This window comes from Neodiprion fabricii, chromosome 5, assembly GCF_021155785.1.
Source record: "Neodiprion fabricii isolate iyNeoFabr1 chromosome 5, iyNeoFabr1.1, whole genome shotgun sequence".
Taxonomy (NCBI): Eukaryota; Metazoa; Arthropoda; class Insecta; order Hymenoptera; family Diprionidae; genus Neodiprion; species Neodiprion fabricii.
In genome coordinates, this window is record NC_060243.1 from 13,615,552 (window position 1) to 13,638,539 (window position 22,988).

Here is a 22,988-nt window from a genome sequence, read left to right on the forward strand (position 1 = left end):
CAAATTTCGTTTTAACTCGACGAACGCCACTGACTCGGTATTCGAAGTATACTTCGAGGTCCGAAAGCTTTTTCAAGGGCAAAAGTGTCTCCAGGCGAGCGACTTCGTTCAATTCTGAAAAGCCCATGATCATTACTGTCGAGTTGTATGTGCTCAAAATCTCTTGTGAGTTGATTGAGGTCAGATCTGATTTTCAGCAGATGTTTGACTTCTCCAATATTCTTGATGAGCAGTTCTAGTCGTTTTTTCAATTCATGTTGTTGTTCCAGAACACTCCTTACTTGCAAGAAGAACAGCTTCAGACTGGCGTTGAAGTTTTCACTTTAGACTTATATAACGTTCCCTCACCACATGATTTGAAATTTGGTGGAGGGTAAGGAATGTCACGTTGTTGATATCAAATACATATGTTTGTGTATGCGCGCGCACCTTTTAGCATTCTCAGAGCGATAGTAACCCAACACCGCAGATCCATGGCTCTGAATGTACCTCGGCTATCGGTCGACCTTGCACTCTGGTCTTGACTGAACTCGTTCAAAATTCATTGTTCAGTTCACATGGCAGTTACAAGCCAAAAAAATATCACGTGGTTGATATCAAACCGACATCCGAATAAGTGAAAAACAATTCTCAGAACCATTAATTTTGAAATGTCGCGTGGTTGATAACGTGGAAAAGAAATGTGAGGTGGTTGATGTTACACATCAGCGATATCCGAGTGGATGAAAAAACAATTCTCGGAACTATTAATTTTGGAATGTCACGTGGTTGATAACGTGGGAAAGGAATGTTAGCGTTGTTGATGTTACACATCAGCAGTCCTACCGTGGGAAAGGAATTTGGAGTGGTTCATGTTACACATCAGCAGTCCTATCGTGGGAAAAGAATGCGGGACGGTAAAAAAGTTCTCGCCCCCGCTCCGCCCTCTACCGTTGGCAGGGGGGCACTACAGACTTAGACTTTCGGTCGGTAAGATTGTCAGTAAAACAGCATAATTTTGACCTTTGACCGATAAGAATTGTTGGTAAAGCAGTGCGATTTTCACCGTCGACCGATACAACTGCCTGTAAGGTTGCATGGTTTTGACCTCAAGCCGGTACGGCAGACTGTGACGTCATCGCGGAGAAGGTTTTGAGTCTGGGGAGAATGTTGGTAAGTGTCGGTAACAGGAATCTGCGTGTAGAACCCCTCTTGCTATATTACTGTCGAGTCCGATTTTGTTTTTAGTTTTTGTTCTATTGTTTATTGTTAAGAATGTGACTAGCGCAAGTAGGCCTAAGTTTTTTCATATATTTGGTATGTTTTATTGGTTCTGTTCGTTTGATTTTGGATCGTGAAGAGCGATTTTTGAATTATTCTTTTTCCTGTTCTTGTATTATTGCTCTCGTAAAATACATTGTTTTGTTTCATTTTTGTTAAATAGCGTATTGTTTTCGGGTCTCTCTCTCTCTCTTTCTCTCTAAAAATTACCCCTTCCCCTTCTGCGGAACTGTGGTTCATCCCCGAGGTCCAGCGAGTTAACGATTTCAAGGCGTGTTAATCACGCCAGGCGCCCTACAGAATCTCGCGATATCTTTTGTAAGATCCAGTTTTTCAACTTACATCGCGGGCCGCCAAATTGTTATGTACGCGGTGAGTTCTTGGTCACTTCTCCTAGTGACCGAGGTACAGGAAAAATCCACGTCACAATTCATATCTTTCTAGCGAGGAGACACCAGGAGATTGCCCACGAGTTTTGGGATGTAACTTGGTAAAGTGGTAATGGGGACTAGTACTAAGTAAACTGTAAAGGCTTCAAGCTCAGATACGCAGTCGTTACCGAGATATTGTGGGTGGAAAGTTTCGCAGCTGATTAGATGTCCTAAAGTTCAATTATGAAACATCAAATCGCGTAGCCGTGCGACATGTGTTCTGGCGTACCACCCGTGCGTCCCATGTTCAAGTCTCGCTCTGTGTTAACTAATTTTGTTTTCTCTTTTTTTTGCAATTTACTTTAAATGAATATACAAACGACATTTCTCCCACGAATGCTGCTTTTTTCGATTAAATACTCGCTAGAAATTATAGAAGTATAATATAATACTCTACTATATTATTTACAAATCCGGGTGCTTGCAGCATATTCAACAGTACTATACGGGAAATTGCTATGTTAATTTTTCATAGAAGTGCAATTTCACAGGAAAATTGAAAATTTTCTACTTTCTGTCTGGGTTGTTTCCAGAGAAATTCGTGCACGGCCTGCGACCGTTGGATTTCATTGTGACCACCTGTCCTAGACGGCGGGGTCCTTTGTTTGTCTACTTTTGAGGAGGGTTTGAACCAGCAAGAAGGAACATTGCTGATCAGTTGAGCACGACCTTCTAACGAGTATTGTCGTTTTGCAATGGAGATCGGTGACAGTAGTTCGTTTCTGGACAGTGAATTAACATGCGAGAAAATCCAAAACTAGCTGGATGATGACAAAATTGATTTGTTACGCTTTCCAACTACTGACGAAAAAAAACAAGAATTGGCTGACGGAACATAGTACCTGAGAAAGTTGTTGATTGAACATAATTTCATATCCGTGACACAGAGCTCGAAAATCGGTACACGCTCGGTATTAATCGGCAGAGAATTATTGAAGCAATTTTTCAATACGTATGGGAGTATGAGTTTCACCGAACAGGAAGTTTTATTCTCCTTAGAAAACAACGACAGCATTGGTCTTGAAAGATTCGACGAAAATACCACTGAAGTGCTCCAAAAACGCGTACCAACGAAGAAAAGAAAGGTTTCCAAGAACACTACTTCCTCGGACTCCGACGAAGAAGAAGAGGTACAGACCTATGACAAAATTCCGCTTGCTACAAAAGTGAAGGCAGTGCAGCTTGAAGAATTGCACCCGAAGTGGTCCATAAAATCATTGCGGTCGAAATCTACGATGCTCATGAAGGACAAATCACAACTGGCGAAATGGAAAGCTGACGTTGAAAGAGGCAGTACACGCTTTGACAAACTGGGAGTGATTAATCGTAGTATTTATGATCGGCTTATCGAAGCAAGGGATCAAAAAGCAGGCCTAGTGACGACTCGCATGCTCAAACAGTAGGCAATGGCGACTGCTTTTCAATTTCTTGATGGGAATTTTGAATTGAAAGCTTCAGACGGTTGGGCGATTGACTTCAAAAAGAAACACAACATATCCCAACGGCATGTGACGAAATGCATTAGTCAAAAAGACAAAAACACACTCTAAGAACTGCTGGAGACTGCCTCCAAATATGAAGAAGAAACATCTGATATGATTAGAAATTTTGACCCAGTTTATGTTATAAACACCGATTGAAGGGGGGGGGGGAGTATCGGATTAGCAGCAAACGCACATTGTCACACAAAGGCGAAAAAGCCACCGAAATAGCTGTGGGACAGATGAATAAACTTACGCATTCCTATACGGCACAATGCACGCTCACGTTATCCGGACAATTGCTGCCGAAGGTATTCGTTTGTTTACAAGAAGTTACCGGTAAATTTGGTCCGCGGGTACAGAAATGTTTATGTAACATCTACGAAATCTGGGAAGCTTCAGAAGCACACATACGAAGAATTTTTAGACGAGATAATGGCGCCGTATGTGGAAACGAATCCATTTTTGTACATCGTCGATTCGTGGAGTGGCCAAACATCTGTAGACTTGCATCAAATAAAATTCACAGACGAAGATGGACTCCCAACGTTCATTCTGTCAGTAATACCTCCGAGGTGCACACCATTTTGCCAGCCGTGTGACGTATATTTTTACTGGCATGTGAAAAATTATATACCACATTTCCAAAACACACTGTACCTGCTGCTCTACGATAAGGAAATCACATCGAGAGAAGGCATTGTGGCGACTGTGTCTCCACATACGCCTATGCCATATACTTAGGTTGTAAATATATTTCTATTCTTTCTATGGCTTTCGCTATTTTCCATACTTTTCGACTTTCCCTATCCTGCGATACTTGGAAGGGTAGCCTTCGGCCAGTGTCACAGGGTCATATAAAATCTGGCGACCAACTGGCGAGCCAGGTTTTTCCAGGTAAAAAAGAAAAAAAAAAGGTAACACAAAGCGAGACTTGAACACGGGACGCACGGATGGCACGCTGGAGGAGGAGGGGAAACCATATTTATTTAGACGAACAAGAAATGTACAATATTTACAATGTTGCACTTGTAATTATCTTAGTTTAAGTAACTCCAGCTTAGAATTTGAGCTCAATCTAACATTTTGTTTTACATTAAGTGGTTAACTTATTTTTTAGTGTTTTGTTTAAGACTTGAATGCAGTATTATAGCAAAGGCAGCAGTAATTAACTTAAATACAGGAAACCTTTGCGCAGAAACCTGTGATTGAAAATTGTTCCAGGCATGTGCCTGTATGCTGTTTATCAGGTAGCATTTATTTCAGTTGCTTAGGTTTTTATGTTATTAAATATTTCTAATGTTTGGTAAGGTAGTTTGTGTTTAAACGTGTGAGTATATCATACTTTCTTATATTTGTAATGTTTTCAATCAAATTATTGTTATTTAGTTGTTGGTCATAGAAGTTGGTTGCTAGTTTATATATATAATCTTTTATGAACATTAAGTCAGTTGTCTCATGCATTTTTTTAACTCTCACGTATCTGTTTTCTGAGAGAATGAGTCTAAGACATTTATTTTGATATCTTTGGAGAAGTAGTAAGTTGGTTGGGATGCACCACACCACACCGGAGCTGCATATGTCAGGATAGGTCTTAGGATCATCGTGTAGATTAGTTTTTTGTATTTTATTGTCAGTGTTGAGCCCTTAACCATCAGAGGATACACTTTTTTGTACTATAAAGGCTTTTCTGATCGCTTGTTTGATGTGAGTGTGGTACGTTAATCTGAGATCTAAGTAGACGCCTAAGTATTTGACGGTGTTTGCTGGTTCTATGTTGTGATTGTATACTTTTATGGGTTGAATTATTTTTGTGTGCTTGTCTTCTTGGCAAAGGTTATGACATCAGTCGTAGATGCATTTAGTGAAATTTTCCACATGGTGTCAAATTTTTCGAGTATGTTTATGTGTACGTGTAACTGTTTGCCAGCGGTGACGGCACTGAAATAGTGTGCATAGATGGCTGTATCATCTGCGAATAGTGCTGTGCTCGTTTTAAGAAAGGTAGGAATGTAGTTTAGATAGATATTGAAAAGTATAGGACCAATAACTGAGCCTTGTGGGACACCAGCTATGATTTTTCTTTTAGTTGATGTCGTACCATAAGGTGATACGACGAAGTGTCTGTCAGATAGATACGAATAGATGAGTTTGATAATTGTCGGTGGATAATTGTAATTTATTCGTTTAAAAGTTAAGCCATCTATCCAGACTCTGTCAAATGCTTTTTCTATGCCAAGTGATAATAATGTTGTGACTAGATTTCATTGAAGTTAATTGAGATGTCGTTTACTATTCTTGTTACTTGCCGTACTCTGTTATGCTTGCTTCTGAACCCAAACTGATGATCTACTAGTATGTTATTTTTTTCATTATGTTGTATGAGTCTCTTGAGAATCATCTTGACTTTACTCATCGTCGGAAGAAGACTAATTGGACGATGACTACTAGGATCTGTGCTTACTTCGCCAGGTTTTTTTATTGGGACAATTTGTCGTATCTTCCAGTACTGCGGAAAGTAGGATAACTTGATTGAGTTATTTATTATATATGTGAGTTGTTACAAGTGCCTTTCGAGGAAAATTTTTAAGAACTATATTCTGTATTTTTGTGAAGAAATTCGTGACCAGGAGGTTGATTGAAGATGAAATTAGTCGAAAATTCCGGTCAGGTAAAGAAGTTTAATTATTTGGAAAACGTAAACATAATAAATGTTTCCGGCATTTCGGACGGAAGTGACTAGTGGAAGTCACTTCCGTCCAAAATGCTGAACTAGCAACACCTAAGCATGTGTTACATGGGGGTGAGGGTGTACTGAGCGGTGGTAGTTAATGATTAATTGAATAATCAAGCTCCCACGTAACGACAATGAATAATTATTGAAACTAAGAGAAGACCTACCTTTCGATAAGCCGGTAATTTGTAGGATCGTGTTGCTACAGTCCTGTACAGGTCTGTGAGGTTTGTTTAAATTGTTGAGGCAATTTTATAATAAAGAAAGTGGGAAGAAGGTCGTTCAAAATAATTGTTTAAGATGATTTAACTGGTAAAAGATGAAGTATATTCTGTTTCGATTTGGTTATTGAAATGTCTGGTAACAATCAATGGTGATAATGATATATGAGCCGAAAATGACAATTTATAAAGTGTTCAAGTTCATACAAATCGTGTGTTATAATATTCTAAAGGATATTATTATTTGGTACCAGGAACATCTACTCTGAACGATGGTTAACTAACTGGTCGTGATTATTGGATTGTATCTCTCTTTTTAGATTATCTTGAATCAATTAGATATATATATATATTATGGTTAAGTCTTATTCGTTGATTCTTGGAAACAATAAGTACGATTTAATTGGGGGTAGTGAAGCTAGCCACCAATTCTAGACTTGATTTTGAATGAAAATTACTGAAGTAGATTTTGATTATAAAGGTGAAACAAGAATTCGTTTAATTTCGAAGATTAACACTCGGATTGACTTAGCTTTAGGTGAATCGGTCGACGAGATTGAGAGCCGTCGGATCGTGTCGGTCTGCGTCGGTAGAATGCTGGATCAGGGGCCTCACCTCAAGTTTGGAAGAGTTGATCAATCGAACGATGTTGAAAGTCGGTCACTTAGTCTTTTAGATTTGGAATTATCTTTAAGATTACCTGATTCGATTGAATCAGGGCCGAACTCAATTTAATTATGGAAAATGGAATATCATAAAAATGTCTATTCACAGAAAAGATGAAAACGTTGAAGAAAGTGAGTCTCTTGCAGCTAATAGAATAACTGAATGCTCGAATTTGACGAATTAGCGCGAGACTTTAGGCCGGTCACAACTAAGATTTTCCGAACGCTACTATTGCTCGAGAGGGCTAATCCGGGTTTACGTCCACGCACTTCGCGACTTGACAGACGTAAGACATGGCTGCTTGGGCCAGAGGGTATTAATAGAGAAAAATCTGCAGTTGCAATAAGTTGCAACAGTAATTAGCCGATTAAGTGCGGGGGCGACCTCCCGGTGTCGAAATCTACATGGTCAGCGCTAGTTCGCGTCATTCGATGGTATTCCAACGATTCTCAATCTCGTCATTTATACGTACAAGATGTTAACAGAAGGTATCTTAAGATAATTCTCACGCATTCATCCACACATCTTAACAAATAATCTATTTTAATTTGGTGGTTCGAAAGGTAGTGGTTTATCCTAATTATTGATGATAATTTTGACTTAAAAAGAGAGATATTCCCGGGCTGAGCGCCGCTGTTACTAGGTCAGTAATTTTATAGCGCGATTCCTGGTGTCAGCAAATAAGATACAATGTCAGCGGATGCCGAGGACTGTACGTGACCTTATTAGAATATGAGATTGTTATGAAATAATCAAAGAAATGAAATGAAATGGAATTTTGAAAAAGGTACGCCAAGGCGGTACGTCGGGGCGTAACACATGAACTGGTCGTCAAATTTTAAATTTTCCTGAGGATGATCGGCAGGGCCCGGCCGAAACGTCGGAAACGTTTATTATGTTTACGTTTTCCAAATAATTAAACTTCTTCACCTAACCGGAATTTTCGACTAATTTCATCTTCTATATTCTGTATAGTGTCTTGTCCTGGTACTATTTTAGAAGGTAGCTTTTTAATTATAAATGACAGTTCGCGTGGCGATGTTATAAACTTATCCGAATTTTCATCATCAATTTCTTCTAGATATTTCTTTACCTGTTTTATTATGTTTACCTGATCAGATGTATTATTAACTAGATCTATATTATGAACCTGTTCAAATTTGTCTGCCAGCATATTGGCTTTATCGTAGTCAGTGAAGGCTTCAACTCCATGGTTTACCGGCGATTGGATGTTGTTGTCCTCCATTTTCAGTATTTTAGTCATTCTCCACAGTGAGTTGTCATTAGGATTCAACTTTTTCAATTTTTTGGACCAATACTTATTTCTGTGATTGATTATAGTTGTTCTTATTTGATGAGTGAGTCTAGTTACTTCAACTTTGTCTTTATTTTGCCTAGAGCGCTGCCAGATTTTCCTGAGGTGGTTTCTTTGCTCGATCATTCGCAGTATACTATATGGTAGTTTGTCATGCAGGTTTTTAAAGGTTGTTTTAGGGATAATTTTATCGATACTATTGCGGATGTCGGTGGTGAATTTCAGTATTGTTTGATCTAGCTCATCTTTTGTTTTGATTGTTGATGTGAGGATTGTTTTCTGATCAAGGTGTTTTCTAAATTTAACCCAGTCTGCTTTTTTGTATTCATGGGCTGTTTTCTAAGCACAGATTTTTTCTTGTGATCCTAGTTCAATTACAACCGGTGTGTGATCTGAGTTGAGTTCATGTAGGACTTTCATGTGTGAAACTTGACTGATGTTTTTATTTATAGCAATGTCCATGGTGGTAGGTGTGGAATTATTAGTGGGATAGTGTGTTGGTTGTGGTGCGCTGTAGAACTCACGAACAGCCTGTGCAAAAAAGATTTGTAAATAAAAAAAGCAAACCAAATCGAAAAAGTAAAATAAAAAGGAAAAGTGGACGTCAAGCCAATGAAACTTTTTTCCGATAATACCAGATCCGCTGCGTCAATATCAAAAAATATAAACCTTACGATTGAAATTGATGAAGAAGAGTGGTATTGCGGAATCTGTGTCATAGCTAAGATCGAAGACATGGTTCAATGTTACACTTGTGAGACTGGTATGATCAATCCTTTGTTGGATGTAAGCCTGAATCAAAGAAATATTTATGCTTCACCTGCAAATAAAGACTGAGACAACAAACAGTTTTATCAGAAAGTACCGAAGAAGAGTTCAAATCCGAGATAAGCTAGCTATATTGATAGATAAAGTGATTTTAAATACTTTATATGTATAAGCAATATCAAATCAAATTATCCTACATATGCTACGTTAAGGGGAGACTTCGGTGAAATTTTCGTCAAAAATGACGGAAAAATTTGGCATAGCTGAAATATTTTGTTTAATGTGTTTTTTGGCACCATGAAGAAATTTTTAACTTCTGACTATCATAATGGGTCCGTATTTCAAATTTTTCAAAATCCGCCTTTGGAGTCATGATGAGTGACGCAAAAAACATTTGAATACCATTTCGGCCAAAGTCCGTTAATATGTTCCATTATTTTTTTAAAATGAAATAAAGCAAAGTTTACGGGCGGCCTGTGCGCCGTCATCGGTCGGTAAGATTGCAGATAACTCTCGTACCGGTTATTTTGATATATACTCTAAGCATCTAGGTATACAAATTTCTATGGTTTAGCAGTTGTTTCCCACGAATGTGTTTGTCAAGCCATTTTTCGAACGAGAGATTTGATGAACTGTGACAAATGTTTCTTGTGGTTTGAACTACTCCGACGTAATTTTTTTATAAAATGGGTGAAAATCACACGAACCAATGACACTTCGGCAAGGCCACCCTTCGAATTAAACAGGAGAATAGTTGATGGGATGATCGGCGTTAGACTCGGACACTCAAGTATGAAAAAATTCTGTATCTTAGTGCGTATGAAAGGCAAGAGTGTCTGTAACTTGTGGAAAAGTCATGTGGACCAGTTGACTGCAAAGACTGAGAAGTTAGAAGCTAGAGTTTTCGAGAAAGCTATAAAAACTGTTAAAACAGCGCATGAGGTGATAGATCCTTCAATGAAGAATAGAGTAGTACAGTACTAGGCGTCGGAGTATCTTACAATAGTACGTCGTAGAAACGAGGCTTCACATCGTTATATGGAGTAGGAATAGTCATTGACATCCTTATTGTACTGGCCATCGATTACCAGGTACCCTCAAAATACTCCCAGATGTGTGTCCTTGTCGCAGCCCAACTAGATGCTACTTTGCCCAATTTTGCAGTGCGGCAAGATGGCTACGAATCAGAGTGCAGTAAAAACTACAGTAGCAACCGCAGTTGCTGAGTTCGAAATGGGAGCACTCCATGCTCAAAAGGCAAAGATATCAGTGAGGTCTGACAAAGTGGCAGATGATGCAAAAAAGATGATGCCAGATGAAAGCGTAAGGCTGAATGGAAAGCAACGACGAAGTGCAAGAAAACCAGACGAACAGTGAAAATTAAAAAAACTGCTGCGGAGAAGGCTGAAACAGAAACCGAAATGACAACATATGGTGTCAGGAAATTCTAACGGTTTCTTTACACGACTAATTTGCAAGCAGTCAGCTCCCAAGTTAAATTCAGGTATATTATTGTATAGGCTGTGCTTTCATGTCCCGGAATGAGTTCATTGAAAATTGAATGATTCTGGACGAAGAAGCAGAGTAAGAAGAGGATTGACCTCAGAACAGTTACGCAGAAGCCGATTGGATACAAACTGGCACTGAGGAATGGAATTGAAGATCAATCAAAACTGCGATAGGCACTGACGAGCGACACATCATTTATCAATATTATTAGTTACATTCTGAGATAAATTTTGAACTCGATTCAAATAAATGGAATTCTAAAACAAAAAAAAAATTACTGAATAATGAATTTTTTTCGGTTTGACCCAATTTTATATGGTCCAAATCAATGTTAAAGTCAACTTAATCAAAGTGTCTTATCTCTACAGTAAATAACTCATTCTGTGCATACTTCATATTTGCTTCTAAGAAGGTCATGAAACTGAATTCATTCAATCGCGTTTATCTCAGAACTATGTTTTCAGGTATTCAAAAAATTCTTTGCGCAATAGGTTTCATTCAATTAATTTACCCTCTGACAGGTATATTCAAAGACATATTATCTTGAAATTGTTGCAGGGAATTTTAGCTCCGGTGAATATAACTCATTTCCCAGCCTATAATATACGAAAAATCGTAGCAAAAAAAAAAAATCAAACTATTGATATAATAGTTTCAATGACTTAAAAATCTCTAATCAAAAATTGCCTGCTACAATTTCTAGTTTATGGTATTAAATGTATCCACAAAAAATTTCAACCTTCTACGATGAAACCTAATGCGCAAGGGATGTTTCGAAGAAATATTAGAAAAAAATGCATAATTTTGGAATTACTTTACCTATTGAGCTGAATTTTGGATCAGATCCGAGTTTTAGGATTGTTAATAAGTGGTCCAAATTTCAATAAAATTGATACCAAAATACGGGACTTTTTTTTTCACCGACGTCTCCCCTTAAGTAAAAAGAAAGTTCAAATTAGAAATAAGTGGAATACTTTACATGAACAAGACCTATCATGTCAAGTTATTTTAGGTATGCTACTTACTGCCAATATTATTACAATTACAAACTTACTTTGGCCAAAAGATTAATTTATCGTTACGGAACTACGTTGAGAACATTCAAAAAGTGCAATGTCGAGCAATGTTACCCTAATCTTTGATACACGATATCAATAATGATAAGATGTTGAGAAGCTTTAGTATGTTATGTGAAAAACTATAGCATTATAGATTTAACTTGAAATGGGTTATTATTCATGTTTTCTTGAATTTTAGGGTGGTACGATTCACCTTACCGGTAGTACGATTTAGCCTACTAGTTGGCTAAGTCGTACCATTTGCAGAGATTCAAGAAAAAAAATTGTTTTCCCCTTTACTTTTAATTTGAAACTACGCTAATTTTTCTAGTTATTTCTAAAGAAATATAGTATATGAAAAATATTGGTTCGGTGTTATTTGAGAAATGGAGAAAAAAATTTGAATCGGAAAGTCCACAGTGGTACGACCCAGTCGTCTTTCCCCTATACCGGGACGATCTCTGGAAACTTGAAAATCAACCGCGCATGCGTGAGTTCTATCGGGTGTTCATGCAGGCTTGCCATCCCAAAGTTCAGCTGTTAAACTGTTTATGGCGAAAATGTAGTTGATACGAATTTTCGAGGTTAGAATCTCAAATAATCGAGGTAATGACTCGGAAAGCTTTGCGAAGCATTGGTTACTGGGTCGGAGAGTTGATTCTTCAAAGGACGTTCGGAATTTAATGCTTATGCTCTTTGAAAATTCAAACGTATACATTTTGTGTACATTGGCCCCCCGCATCGCAGCCAAAAACATCCCTGCCGGAAGATTTCGCCAACCAATGAGGTTGAATTATTTGGCGCATGCGCCGTTTATTTTCAAGTTACAAGAGATTGTCTCGATATATGGTCAGACATGGACTTTTTTTGCCCGGGCTGTTGGTGAAGTATCCAAGTGGTGGCAGCGATATCACAATGGGTTGGCTCTTGGCCAGGAACTGTAGATAATCGGTGGTCCTTGCTTTACATTATGCACGACGGTTCTCACAATTAAGGTAGGCATTCATCGGAAGTCAAAATGATGTTTTCTTCTCTTTAGCTGGTTGCACGTTGCTGTCGACCTGACCTGTGACTTCCACGATACGGTATTCAGTTCACGTGGTGTGGCGTTCTCGAAGCTGATTTTCATAGCTTGCTACAATATGAAAAAATTAATAAGCTTTCAATATCATTTCTTTATCAGAAAAGCTAACTGTTCCTTTCAAGTCTTGATGTCAGACGTGTCTCCATCGCTTTTATCGGTTTTGGGTGAAGTGAAGGAATGCGATATTTTCAACCTAATGATGGGTATGAAATACCACGCGATATTACGAAACAAACTTATTCGTACAAAGAAATTAAATTGAAATTTTAGGCATTTAGGATCAACCACAATAAAACTGTTTGGGAATCGTATTACTGCCATACGTTGAACTCACAAACTAACTGCCTGAGGTGCCCCCCCCCCCCCCCCCCCCCCGATTTCAGCCATTAGAGGATATGATATTCTTCATCGAAATCTAAGCGAGACATATTTTTTTTCATCGGCGGAAAAACGGTTCAAAGGGGTGAAATCAGCCCCCAAAATTGGGCATCCTCAGTGGTTGCTTCATAGTTTCGCATACTTCCAGTTGAGATATTTGAATGAAACCAATTGAAGAATAATTCCTATGACGAATAATGAAAAATGCATTTTGTCCGGTTGCGACGGGGTTGAATAGTCAAAAATTGTAGGGGAGGAAAGTTGAAAAATTTTTATAATCAAAAAACTATTGTTGGGATTTTAATGAAATTAATTGCATTTGAAATAGCAGAAAAGAGTAGGGGACACGTGTTCTTGCGTTTTTCGGAATAACGTCACTTAGGGAATGAACTACTCTTATACACGTGCAACCGATTTCCCATTACAAGCGCACTTTTTTACTTCAATTCGTCTTATTCAACATTACAAAGCTCTTTCGGAGTAACAATTTAGGAGCTTTATCGTTTCAAGAAATTTCGGTTGCATTTATAACGAAAACCACTCCTACAAATTTCCCAACGGGTTCTGGCACAGTTTCTTTCAGGATCGTGAAATCTTCCGGAGCCCGGTATTTTAGTAGTTTGTGAGGTTACTGGAATCGATTCCGTGCTTACAATTTTGGAATCAACACGGCTAATGCTGTAAACATTTAGGACTTTGTTGATTATTTTTTTCCAAAACATTGAAAGAAATCGGAAAGTTAACATGAAATAGCTTGTATGGCATTGAAATAATTCAAGTTATCTTGTGACACAGAAGCACCAAAACAATCATATTTTGTTTCGACGAAGTTCTGATTTTATCTGCCTGTTGCGACGTATCATGCGAGACATATGATAAAAATGAATATGTTTTTCTGGTTGACTGGCGCGTAAAAAACATTAGAGGTTAAAAATAGCTTGCCGCACCGCTCTCGCGACTGTTTAAATTCTCACTAGAAGTTCGAGTGGCCAGTTCAATAGATGTAGTCATTATGTGCAGCCGAGCATCAATTGATATTATTAATTCTGACCTTGCAATTTTGGAATCATTGTATGCTGCCAATTTTCAGCTCATATTCTCAAATCGACTGTGGTGTGTTTGCATAAGTTGTTTGTTGCTTATATGTTATTGAAAATTTGAAAGTGCAATAATTCTTTTCCATAACAAAGATGAGAATCAATCCCTTCAACGTTATACGGTTACTTGTGAAAACATTTTAAGCGATTAATATTACTCAAACGCCTGTAAGTAACGAGGACGTACAGTTGAAAAATCATTTTGAAACTATATTGTTAAATGCAATAAAGGAATACACTTGCGTTGAGATGGAGGAAGAAAGTTTCTTGTACTTTGCAGAACCGTATGAAAATTTATAAATGGAAATAGTGGAGGATGAAGAATGTGCATCGGCAATTTATGAAAATCGCCTCCAGACGCATGCACTGGCAAGGACGAGAACTCATCGTACGAATACAAGCCAAGAGCAGTTGATCACTGGAGGTCTGGAGAAAAAAAAATTCGAACATTGAAAGTGTCCGCCAGAAGTTCAAAAAAGTGAAATCTGTTCGCCAATTACGTCACTGGGTTCATTATCTTAATGAGGGCGGAACATACAAGGAAAAAATAGCTAGAATTTGTGACTATACATGGCGAAACTTCAAATTCGCTGTTGATGCTGGATTACCAGTGCACGATAATCATTTACAAAGGTGGGCGCTACAAGCCCAAAAAGCAACAGGCTATAAAGACTTTCGGTTAAAAGCATCTAAACATTGGGTGAATTCGTTCAAAATTGCCCATCGTATTGTATCGAGGAAAATTCATCGCCAAAAAAAACCATTGAAAATACCGAAAGTTTGAGAAAACTAGCTGAACAATTCGTACAAGGTGTAAACTTATCGAATTTGTATAATTCAGAGCAAAGTGGTTTCGAATTAAGCGTCACAAGAGAACTTGAATTTCTTCAACGGTATACAAGCCCTTCCAGATTAACTTTCCGATTTCTTTCAATGTTTTGGAAAAAAATAATAACCAAAGTCCTAAATGTTTACAGCATTAGCCGTGTTGATTCCAAAATTGTAAGCTCGCAATCGATTCCAGTAACCTCAAAAACTACTGAAATACCGGGCTCCGGAAGATTTCATGACCGTAAAAGAAACTATGCCAGAAACCGTTCGGCAATTTGTGGGATTGGTTTTTGTTATAAATGCAACCGAAATTTATTGAAAAGAAGTTCCTGAATTGTTGCTTAGAAAGAGCTTTGTAATGTTGAATAAGACGAATTAAAGCAAAATAGTGCGATTCTAATGGGAATTCAGCTGCACGTGTATAAGAGTAGTTCACCCCCTAAGTGACGTTATTTCGAAAAACGCAAAAACACGTATCCCCTACTTTTTTCTGCTGTGTCAAATGCCATTAATTTCATTAAAATCCCAACAATAGTCTCTTAGTTATAAAAACTTTTTAACTCTCAACCCCTACAATTTTCGACTATTCAACCCCGTCGCAACCGGCCAAAATGAATTTTTCGTTATTCATGATAGGAATTGTTCTCCAATTGGTTTCATTCAAATATCTCAACTGGAAGTACGCGAAACTATGAAACAACCACTGAGGATGCCCAATTTTGGGGATTAATTTCACCCCTTGAAACCGTTTTTCCGCCGATAAAAAAAAAATACGTGTCGCTTAGATTTCGATGAAGAATAACATATCCTGAAATGGTCGACATCGGGGGGGGGGCACCTCAGGCAGTTTCCTTGTTAGTAATTTTCTGTACGTCTTTACGAACCTCTGTATGTATCTGTGACTGTTTGCAACACTTGTTATCATCCTCTTCCCTAGACCATAGTTCAGTAGGCGTAGGCTTATAATGAAACGTTGTGTTGGAAACATGTGGCGATGGTGTACCTGTTCGCGAATTACCCTTATACTTGACTATATAAAAACTACTTCAGTGTGGTTACAACCGTTCATTCACCGTAAATAACTTTATGCGGAGTAAGATAAACTTGATGTATGAAGTATGGTATATACCTTTTCCACAGGGACGAGTTCATGGAAGGAGCAGTTCACGGAGGCCTTGACCGTCAGTGGCGATGGACGGGGAGACAATGAGAATAGCGACGGGAGCCCGAGCCAAGCCGCATCCCCAAGCACCATGGACTACTTTATGCACTCACTTACCATATTCTGGAAATTTCTCTTCGCCTTTATCCCGCCCACAGGTTAGTTGATCATCAACAAAAACTTATAATTATTTTCGAAATACTGTACACGAATCGAAATTTCATAATTATTATGTGATGGTTTTCAAAAAATATTTTTCAAAGTATAAAGAATAAGTAAAAAGAAAGTTGACAACGTTTCTATACGGGCATAAATAATGAAGTATCACCCTATCGTCAGACACATATGATCCCTCTCAAACCTATAGATATTATTATGTGAGGCCAAATTCTTAAGCGGTTGTTAACAAACACACTTAATCAACTGAATAATCAAAAATCGAAGGAATTCACCTGAAAGTGAACTTCGAATGGAATTACACAAGAGTCTTGCTCGAAATGATCACATAAGTAATATCAGTAGATTCGACAAGATTATGCTGCGTTTCAGAAAGTAAAAAAAAAAAACCGATACCGTGTTACCGTCTAGGGATGCACAATTTTCCGATTCTTCATATTTTTCGAGTTATCCGTAGTCTGTGGAAAGGCATTTGGGTGGAAATTTAAGGTGGAATGTTTTCAACTCAATCGAGACTCTCATGTGATTCCAATCAAACGTCACTCACTTGTTTGATTTTGAATTATATTTAGAGTCTCGTTCTTTGAGATCATATTGATAAACATTCAGAGTATCTATTTTATTGAATGATAGCAGTGCCCAATTCATTTTTATTTAATGATTTTCAGGATTTATTTTATTGTTGAGACTTAATATGATTGACTAGTATTGCCTTGACTAGTATTAACAATATAAGCTTACGTTAAGTATTGTTATGTAATTTTGAAGGTCAGGTTACTATAGAGATTTTTCAAGATTGCGACAAGTAATGCAAGGACATGATTTGTTAAGCATCGTAGGAAACGGTGAAAAGAAAGGTTCTGTCTGGCTTGACAGTGTCACGTGCGGAGCGGTCTCGCACGCGACGACTTAACCCTCTAGGTATCTAGGTAGAGGTTTATATTTATTTTTTATGTGGGTTAGGAGGTAAACGTCCTCTACAGGGCGTTCCCCGGGAATAGGGTTAGAGGATTTCAATTTATCGTACCAAAATGTTATGATGGAAAGCCAAATGAAAATGTTTAATAAAATCGAATGAAGTAAAAGCAGAGAATTTTCAGACAAGGAAGCTTACAATTATCTTTAACTCAATGCTACTCTCTCTCTCTCCCTCTCACTTACTCTTCGCTGGTTCGGCTTCGAACTCGCTGAATAGCTCACACCTTCACACTCACACTTGCTTACAAACTACACTGCTCTAAGTAGTTCGTTGCTTAACGTTCTGCACTTATTACTAGCTTCGCAAGACTTATATCGCGACGCGAGAAGCCTTTCTGGCCGTGTGTAGGATTAGAGTACTATACTCTAATCGTCGGTGTCGGAAAAAGGGCTTATAGCTCTATACGCGGTAGCTTGGAAGGAGCCGGGTTCCGTTGATGTCGTTTCTCAAGCGGTCTCAAACGGGACTAACCTCGCTCGCTCGTCCGACACCCCTTGGAACGTCGGGCGGCGAGCGAGGTTTTTTGCTGAATTTGCAATTTTGGAACAAAGGCTCGCCTCGCGACTGTCATCCTCGAAGCGCGTGATCTCGCGCTCGCCTCATCCCGGTGTTGATTACACCCGGGATCTGGTGGGCGCGAAGACGCTCACGTTGCTGGCCGTCCAACTACGCCGTTGCGCTCGGTTGTTCCACGAACTGTCAATAATGAAATATTTTATATAGATTAACTAATATATTTAAGCTATGCTGCCTTGTCTCTAAAGATAATAATAACTGACATAATTTGTGATATATATTATATACAGTGTAAATATGCGGCGCTCGTGACAACAATACGTAAATCTCGCGAAACTTTCGAGTTTTCCAAACTCCAGTTCTACTTCTGATGACGTTTATGTCAACGCTCTTGATGTCAGCTGTGGATGCTGCGGCATGTCTTGTATTATGCACCATGAACCGTTAATCTATGCCTAAATGTATTGAGCATGTTTCGATCCATTTCGTAATATTTCTAACCTGATAAATAAACTCTTCAACTTATTTCTGGGCTATTTTGTTGAAGTGAAGCAACAAAATTCCTTCTACGCGTACTTTTCTTCTTCTTCTGAAAACAGGAAAAGAGGTTTAATTGAGCAACGCGGGCTCTAAATCTTTTGAGCAGAGCCATGATCTCAATCTTAAATTACTCCGATGAGGGCGTGATGTCTTGAATTTGTATAAACGGAAGAGTTCGAATTTGGTTAGCAGTTCCTAATGCGAAAATATTCGCTGTTTCATAAGTCAACTAATTGTAAGTCAACTCTGAAGATTCAAGCGGCTCCAATGAATCTGCCCACTCCAAGACCTTTGCTATATTCGAGATATAGTGATTTTTGGGTTCTGTTGGAAGTAGCTTGGACATATAAAGAACGGGTAGAGGGTGGGATCTATTTACAAGGAAATTAGGTACCTCCGATGTCGCGGATCGGGTTCCCGTTTTCCGTGGTGAAAGTTAAAGACCTCCGAATTAACGTCGTTTTCAATGTTTGATCGAATTGGCCTTGGTTGCTGAGATACCGCGATTTGAAAATTTGAGATATTTTGGCGGAGTGGGGGCCGTTTTGGCTCGTGCGTGAACTACGTTAAGCGTGGACGTTGGAACCAATAGTTGGCGTAGCTGACATGGTAAGACGACGGACTAGAACGCTGAAGGTTCACGGATCGTGTCTATGTACGTTTTCGTTTTCAATTTTTTTTTGTTTTTTCTCCCAATTCATTATTCATATATTTTTTAATCTCTTATAAAACTGCATACGCAGGTAAATAAGACAATTAGAAAATATATATTATCAGTTTTATTCTCATATATTATACACCATGTTTTGGTCGTTTGACCAGAGTTCTTCTCTAACTTCAATCGGGATGGGATGAGTGAGTGAGAGGGTGAATAAATAAATAACACAATTTCGCGGGAAAGACAAGACGCTTTCTTCGGCATAAAAACCCTCACGGTGCAGAGGGAAAAGCCGAAGCAAGACAAGTGTTTATTAACTGCAAATCAGATCATCATAAACCAGGATAATACAGTCGCTGGTGCGTTCCTGGTCAACTATACTGAATGATCATTCAATAATCTTAAGCCAACTTATCTAAGTCTCCACGAGAAACCGTGCTCCGCAACTTCCACGCACTCGTGGAAGCAGGGAGTGGGGAGCGTCAAGGTGGCCCAATGCCGTGCAAACAGCGGTCCCGACGTCTCGGGAACCAACGCTGAAATGCAGTGACGCTCGCCCAGGGAGACGCGACACCCCCGGCCCAACCGGAGGGTGAAGCACGTCTCCCCCGACCGTGTTAAACAGATAAATCTTAAAACTACGCGAAACGAAATAATCGACGCGCGTGTCTAAGGAAAACCTAACACGTCCTACCTATTCGAGCGCTCGAGACTAACTAACTTGCGCTGCGCCCTCACCGGCCAAGCGAACGTACGTAACTGCCGATTCGAGTATCGGCTCACGAATTTCTGACGTGGGCAATAAGTACGTAATTTGAATTACTATAACGTTGAACTACTCGTCATGTGGAATAAGAAAGTAAATCTACTGTTGTGACTCTTTAGTCACCTTATACGTGGTAAATAGGTGCAACATACAAATATAACGAAACTAAAGTATTTGCTATGATAAATTTACAAAACTAATATAATAATAATAAAGTGGCGCGAACACACCACATGAACGTCATTATGCTATAATAATATAATAAAATGATTATTCTAATAACGAAGGCACAATTATAGAACAAAACATAAAATTGCGTAACAAATATAACTGTTCAAAACATAATTAATGTAATACACATATACAAATTTTGTGCCACGAAATCATTCTGATTCTTTTTCACTACTACTGATATGCCGACAAATTAAGGGGTGGAAACCATCATAAAAGCAAGTGAAGCACAAAGGCTATCAGGAAAGCAAACTTCGTTTACAGTTTGAACAACTGTTCTGTTTAGCGTTAATTTGGTTGCAAACCGAGCACACTCTAACATATCTAAAACTGTTTGCGCGGACAATTGATCGGGGATTGAAGAAAGTATTTTGAGTGCATCATCTCTGCTATTCATCTGGCGGTCTTGTTGCCATAGATAAGTACTATTTCGCATTCGTTTGATGAATTTTTTTACTTTTCTATAGAAATAAACGTCGCACGGTTGGCAATAAGGTGTACAATCTACTGAAATAATTTTTCATTCACAGGTTGGATGGTTGTCTTCGTTGATGAAGGTCGAGTCAAACAGGGAAGAATTAGTTTGGCCTCCCTACGTATCAATTATTAAAAGGAAATCCTCCTGCTTCACGTACGGCTTCAAAACTTTTTCGAGAGATTCATTAAACAATTGCCAAGTTAATTTCCCCGATTTCGATGCAGTGACGATAACGTTCTCATAAATGCTTGTCAGTTCATTGATATGTGTTTGAATTCGCGGCCCAAATTGACCAGTTTGTTCTTGTAAACAAATGAAGACATGTGGAAGCAATTTACCAGAAGCTGTCATACAATACTGCGCATTGTATGAATAGGTTACTTTATTCAAGTCTCCCAAGTATATATAAGCGCTATTTTTTTGGGGTTAGGGAAATCAACCCATGAATAATATTATGTTGCGTTGCTCTGAAAACAAAGTATTTATTTAATTATTTCAATGTCTTATTTACACTATGTACAGTAACTCTCACCTGAAAACAAAGAAACGACAATTAAAATTTATTAATAAATTTATCGATCCCTTTTTACAACTTACCTTGATACTTTTCGCTTGGCTTTCTTTATAGCCCATGTGCTTTTATTTCATCTTCAAACCTTCTCTCCGCCATAAAGGACGGTCTTTAGCTTACTCGCAGAGGAGCGCGGCAATATTCAAATTAAAGAAATACATTTTCTTTACATATACATCAACCATTTTACCTCTCATGTGTGACAGAGTTCGATTTACACCAACACGGTACTCACAGCCAGATTGATCTGTGTTAATCACAAAATCTAGATCGTAGCTTGGAATCACTGTCGACACTTGCTGTGGGAAAAGTTTTGCAGATTCCATGAGAGTCTCTGGTGATTTCATTTCTGTTTGTTTGATATATTTGGTGACATTTCGCAGTCGAATCCGATGTCTTTTTTTGAGATCGCTCACCCACTGGGTTGATGCAGTAAAATTAAAGTTATCGTATTGTATCGCTGCAGCTAACGCCCATTATTAAAGCGTTCGTGTAGTGACAAGCTTCATACTTTTTCTCGCCCCAACAAATCGATCGTAAGTCCACTTGTCAATCATATTCCATTAGTCAAAAGATGTTCCTCCGTCTTTTATTTCTTGTTCCCAAATTTTCAATAGGCCTTTGTGTTTTAACGCTGTTCCTCCACGATTCTGTAGGGTCTTTGACGACCACTTCGGGTGTACCCTCGCCATAATAACAATTTTATTTTTGATTCGAACGGAACCTGTGCCATCCCACGAGGTCGTTTTGGGAATGGACAATATTCACTTTATGCAGACTTTGAAGATGATGTCGATGAAGATTTCATTAGTGATAATCGGGGGATGTAGCAGTTGTTTGGCTTTCGTCGGAAATTCCCATTTTCTCATCTTCCGAAAATAATTCCTCCGCTTCTGTCAGGTCAGCATCTTCTATGGTCGTTATTATTTGTTCGACCAACTTTTCGGCGGGAATGGTTGATTTCGTCGATGGATTTTCACATCCGGCATCGACAACGATATTCCTCTGACGCAAAGTTTTAACACATTCATAGAAATCATCTGTGACGTCTTCTTTTGAATGTATGAACTCGTAATCAATGATATCACTCTCCCAAAGAGATGGATTGCCGACTCACGAAGTACTTGAACGGTCTTCCATAATTGCACCAAAAATATTTTCACAGTGAAAACGTCTTGCTTTGTCGAGAATTGTAGTGAAACTGATGGCATAGAACACAGATCCAGGCCCTATATAGCACTATATAGATTACCTGACTAAAAACCGGTCTTAATCTGTCACGGAACAATGAAAAATATCCCTCCGGCCAAACCTTGTAAAGAAATGAATAAAACCTGGAATATTGTGTACGCTGGTCCACCTGCAGGATTTCTCATAACACATAAATACCTGGAATATCACATACCCTAATACACCTGCAGGATTTTCTATAACACATGAATACCTGGAATATGTACCCTGATTTTTCTATGGAACAAAAACAAGTACCTATAAACACTGACTTGCGCATGCAAAGTCTTATAAGGGATTGCAAAAATATATAAAAGATGAATAGGAAAATAAAAAAAAGTGGAAACAAAAATGTGCGTAGACGCGTACCGCAAACCTTGCGCGTTCTAGTCCGTCGCTTTACCGTATCAGCTACGCCAACTCTTGGTTTAATCGTCCACGCTTGACGCACTTCACGCCCGAGCCAAAACGGCCCCCACTCCGCCAAAACATCTCAAATATTCAAATGCCAATATCTCAGTAACCAAGGCCAATTCGATCAAAAATCAAAAACGACGTCAATCGGAGGTCATAAACTTTCACCATGGGAAACGGAAACCTGATCCGCGACATTGAAGAAACATGACCTCCTTGTGAGCCAGACTTGGAAATTTATAAGGCTCAATAGGACCTTATCCTTTTAATCGGCAGAATTTTATAGCGAAAATTTAAATCTGCAAACTTGAGAGAAATCAGGTGGTAACTTTTGGTTCCTAGGACTCGAGTTCCAGAGATTCTTGCCCTCGACCACGATTCTCTCACAGGCGGATAAGTCGCCTCGAAAAAAACTCTAGGCAGGATACGCAAT

General features: G+C 38.7%; 1 protein-coding gene across 7 annotated transcripts in view; it reads left to right on the plus strand.

Moving 5' to 3' along the window:
- The window catches only part of LOC124183578 (sodium/calcium exchanger 1), a 1,216,563-nt gene that overhangs the window by 671,382 nt on the left and 522,193 nt on the right, over positions 1 to 22,988 (plus strand). For 6 of the 7 annotated variants that reach the window (XM_046572225.1, XM_046572227.1, XM_046572229.1 and 3 more), the window contains exon 5: positions 15,974 to 16,153. The exons of the other annotated variant lie outside the window; for it this stretch is intronic. In XM_046572225.1, the coding sequence (XP_046428181.1) occupies positions 15,974 to 16,153 (180 nt within the window). The remainder of the gene's footprint in view (positions 1 to 15,973; positions 16,154 to 22,988) is intronic. 7 annotated transcript variants of the gene reach the window in all.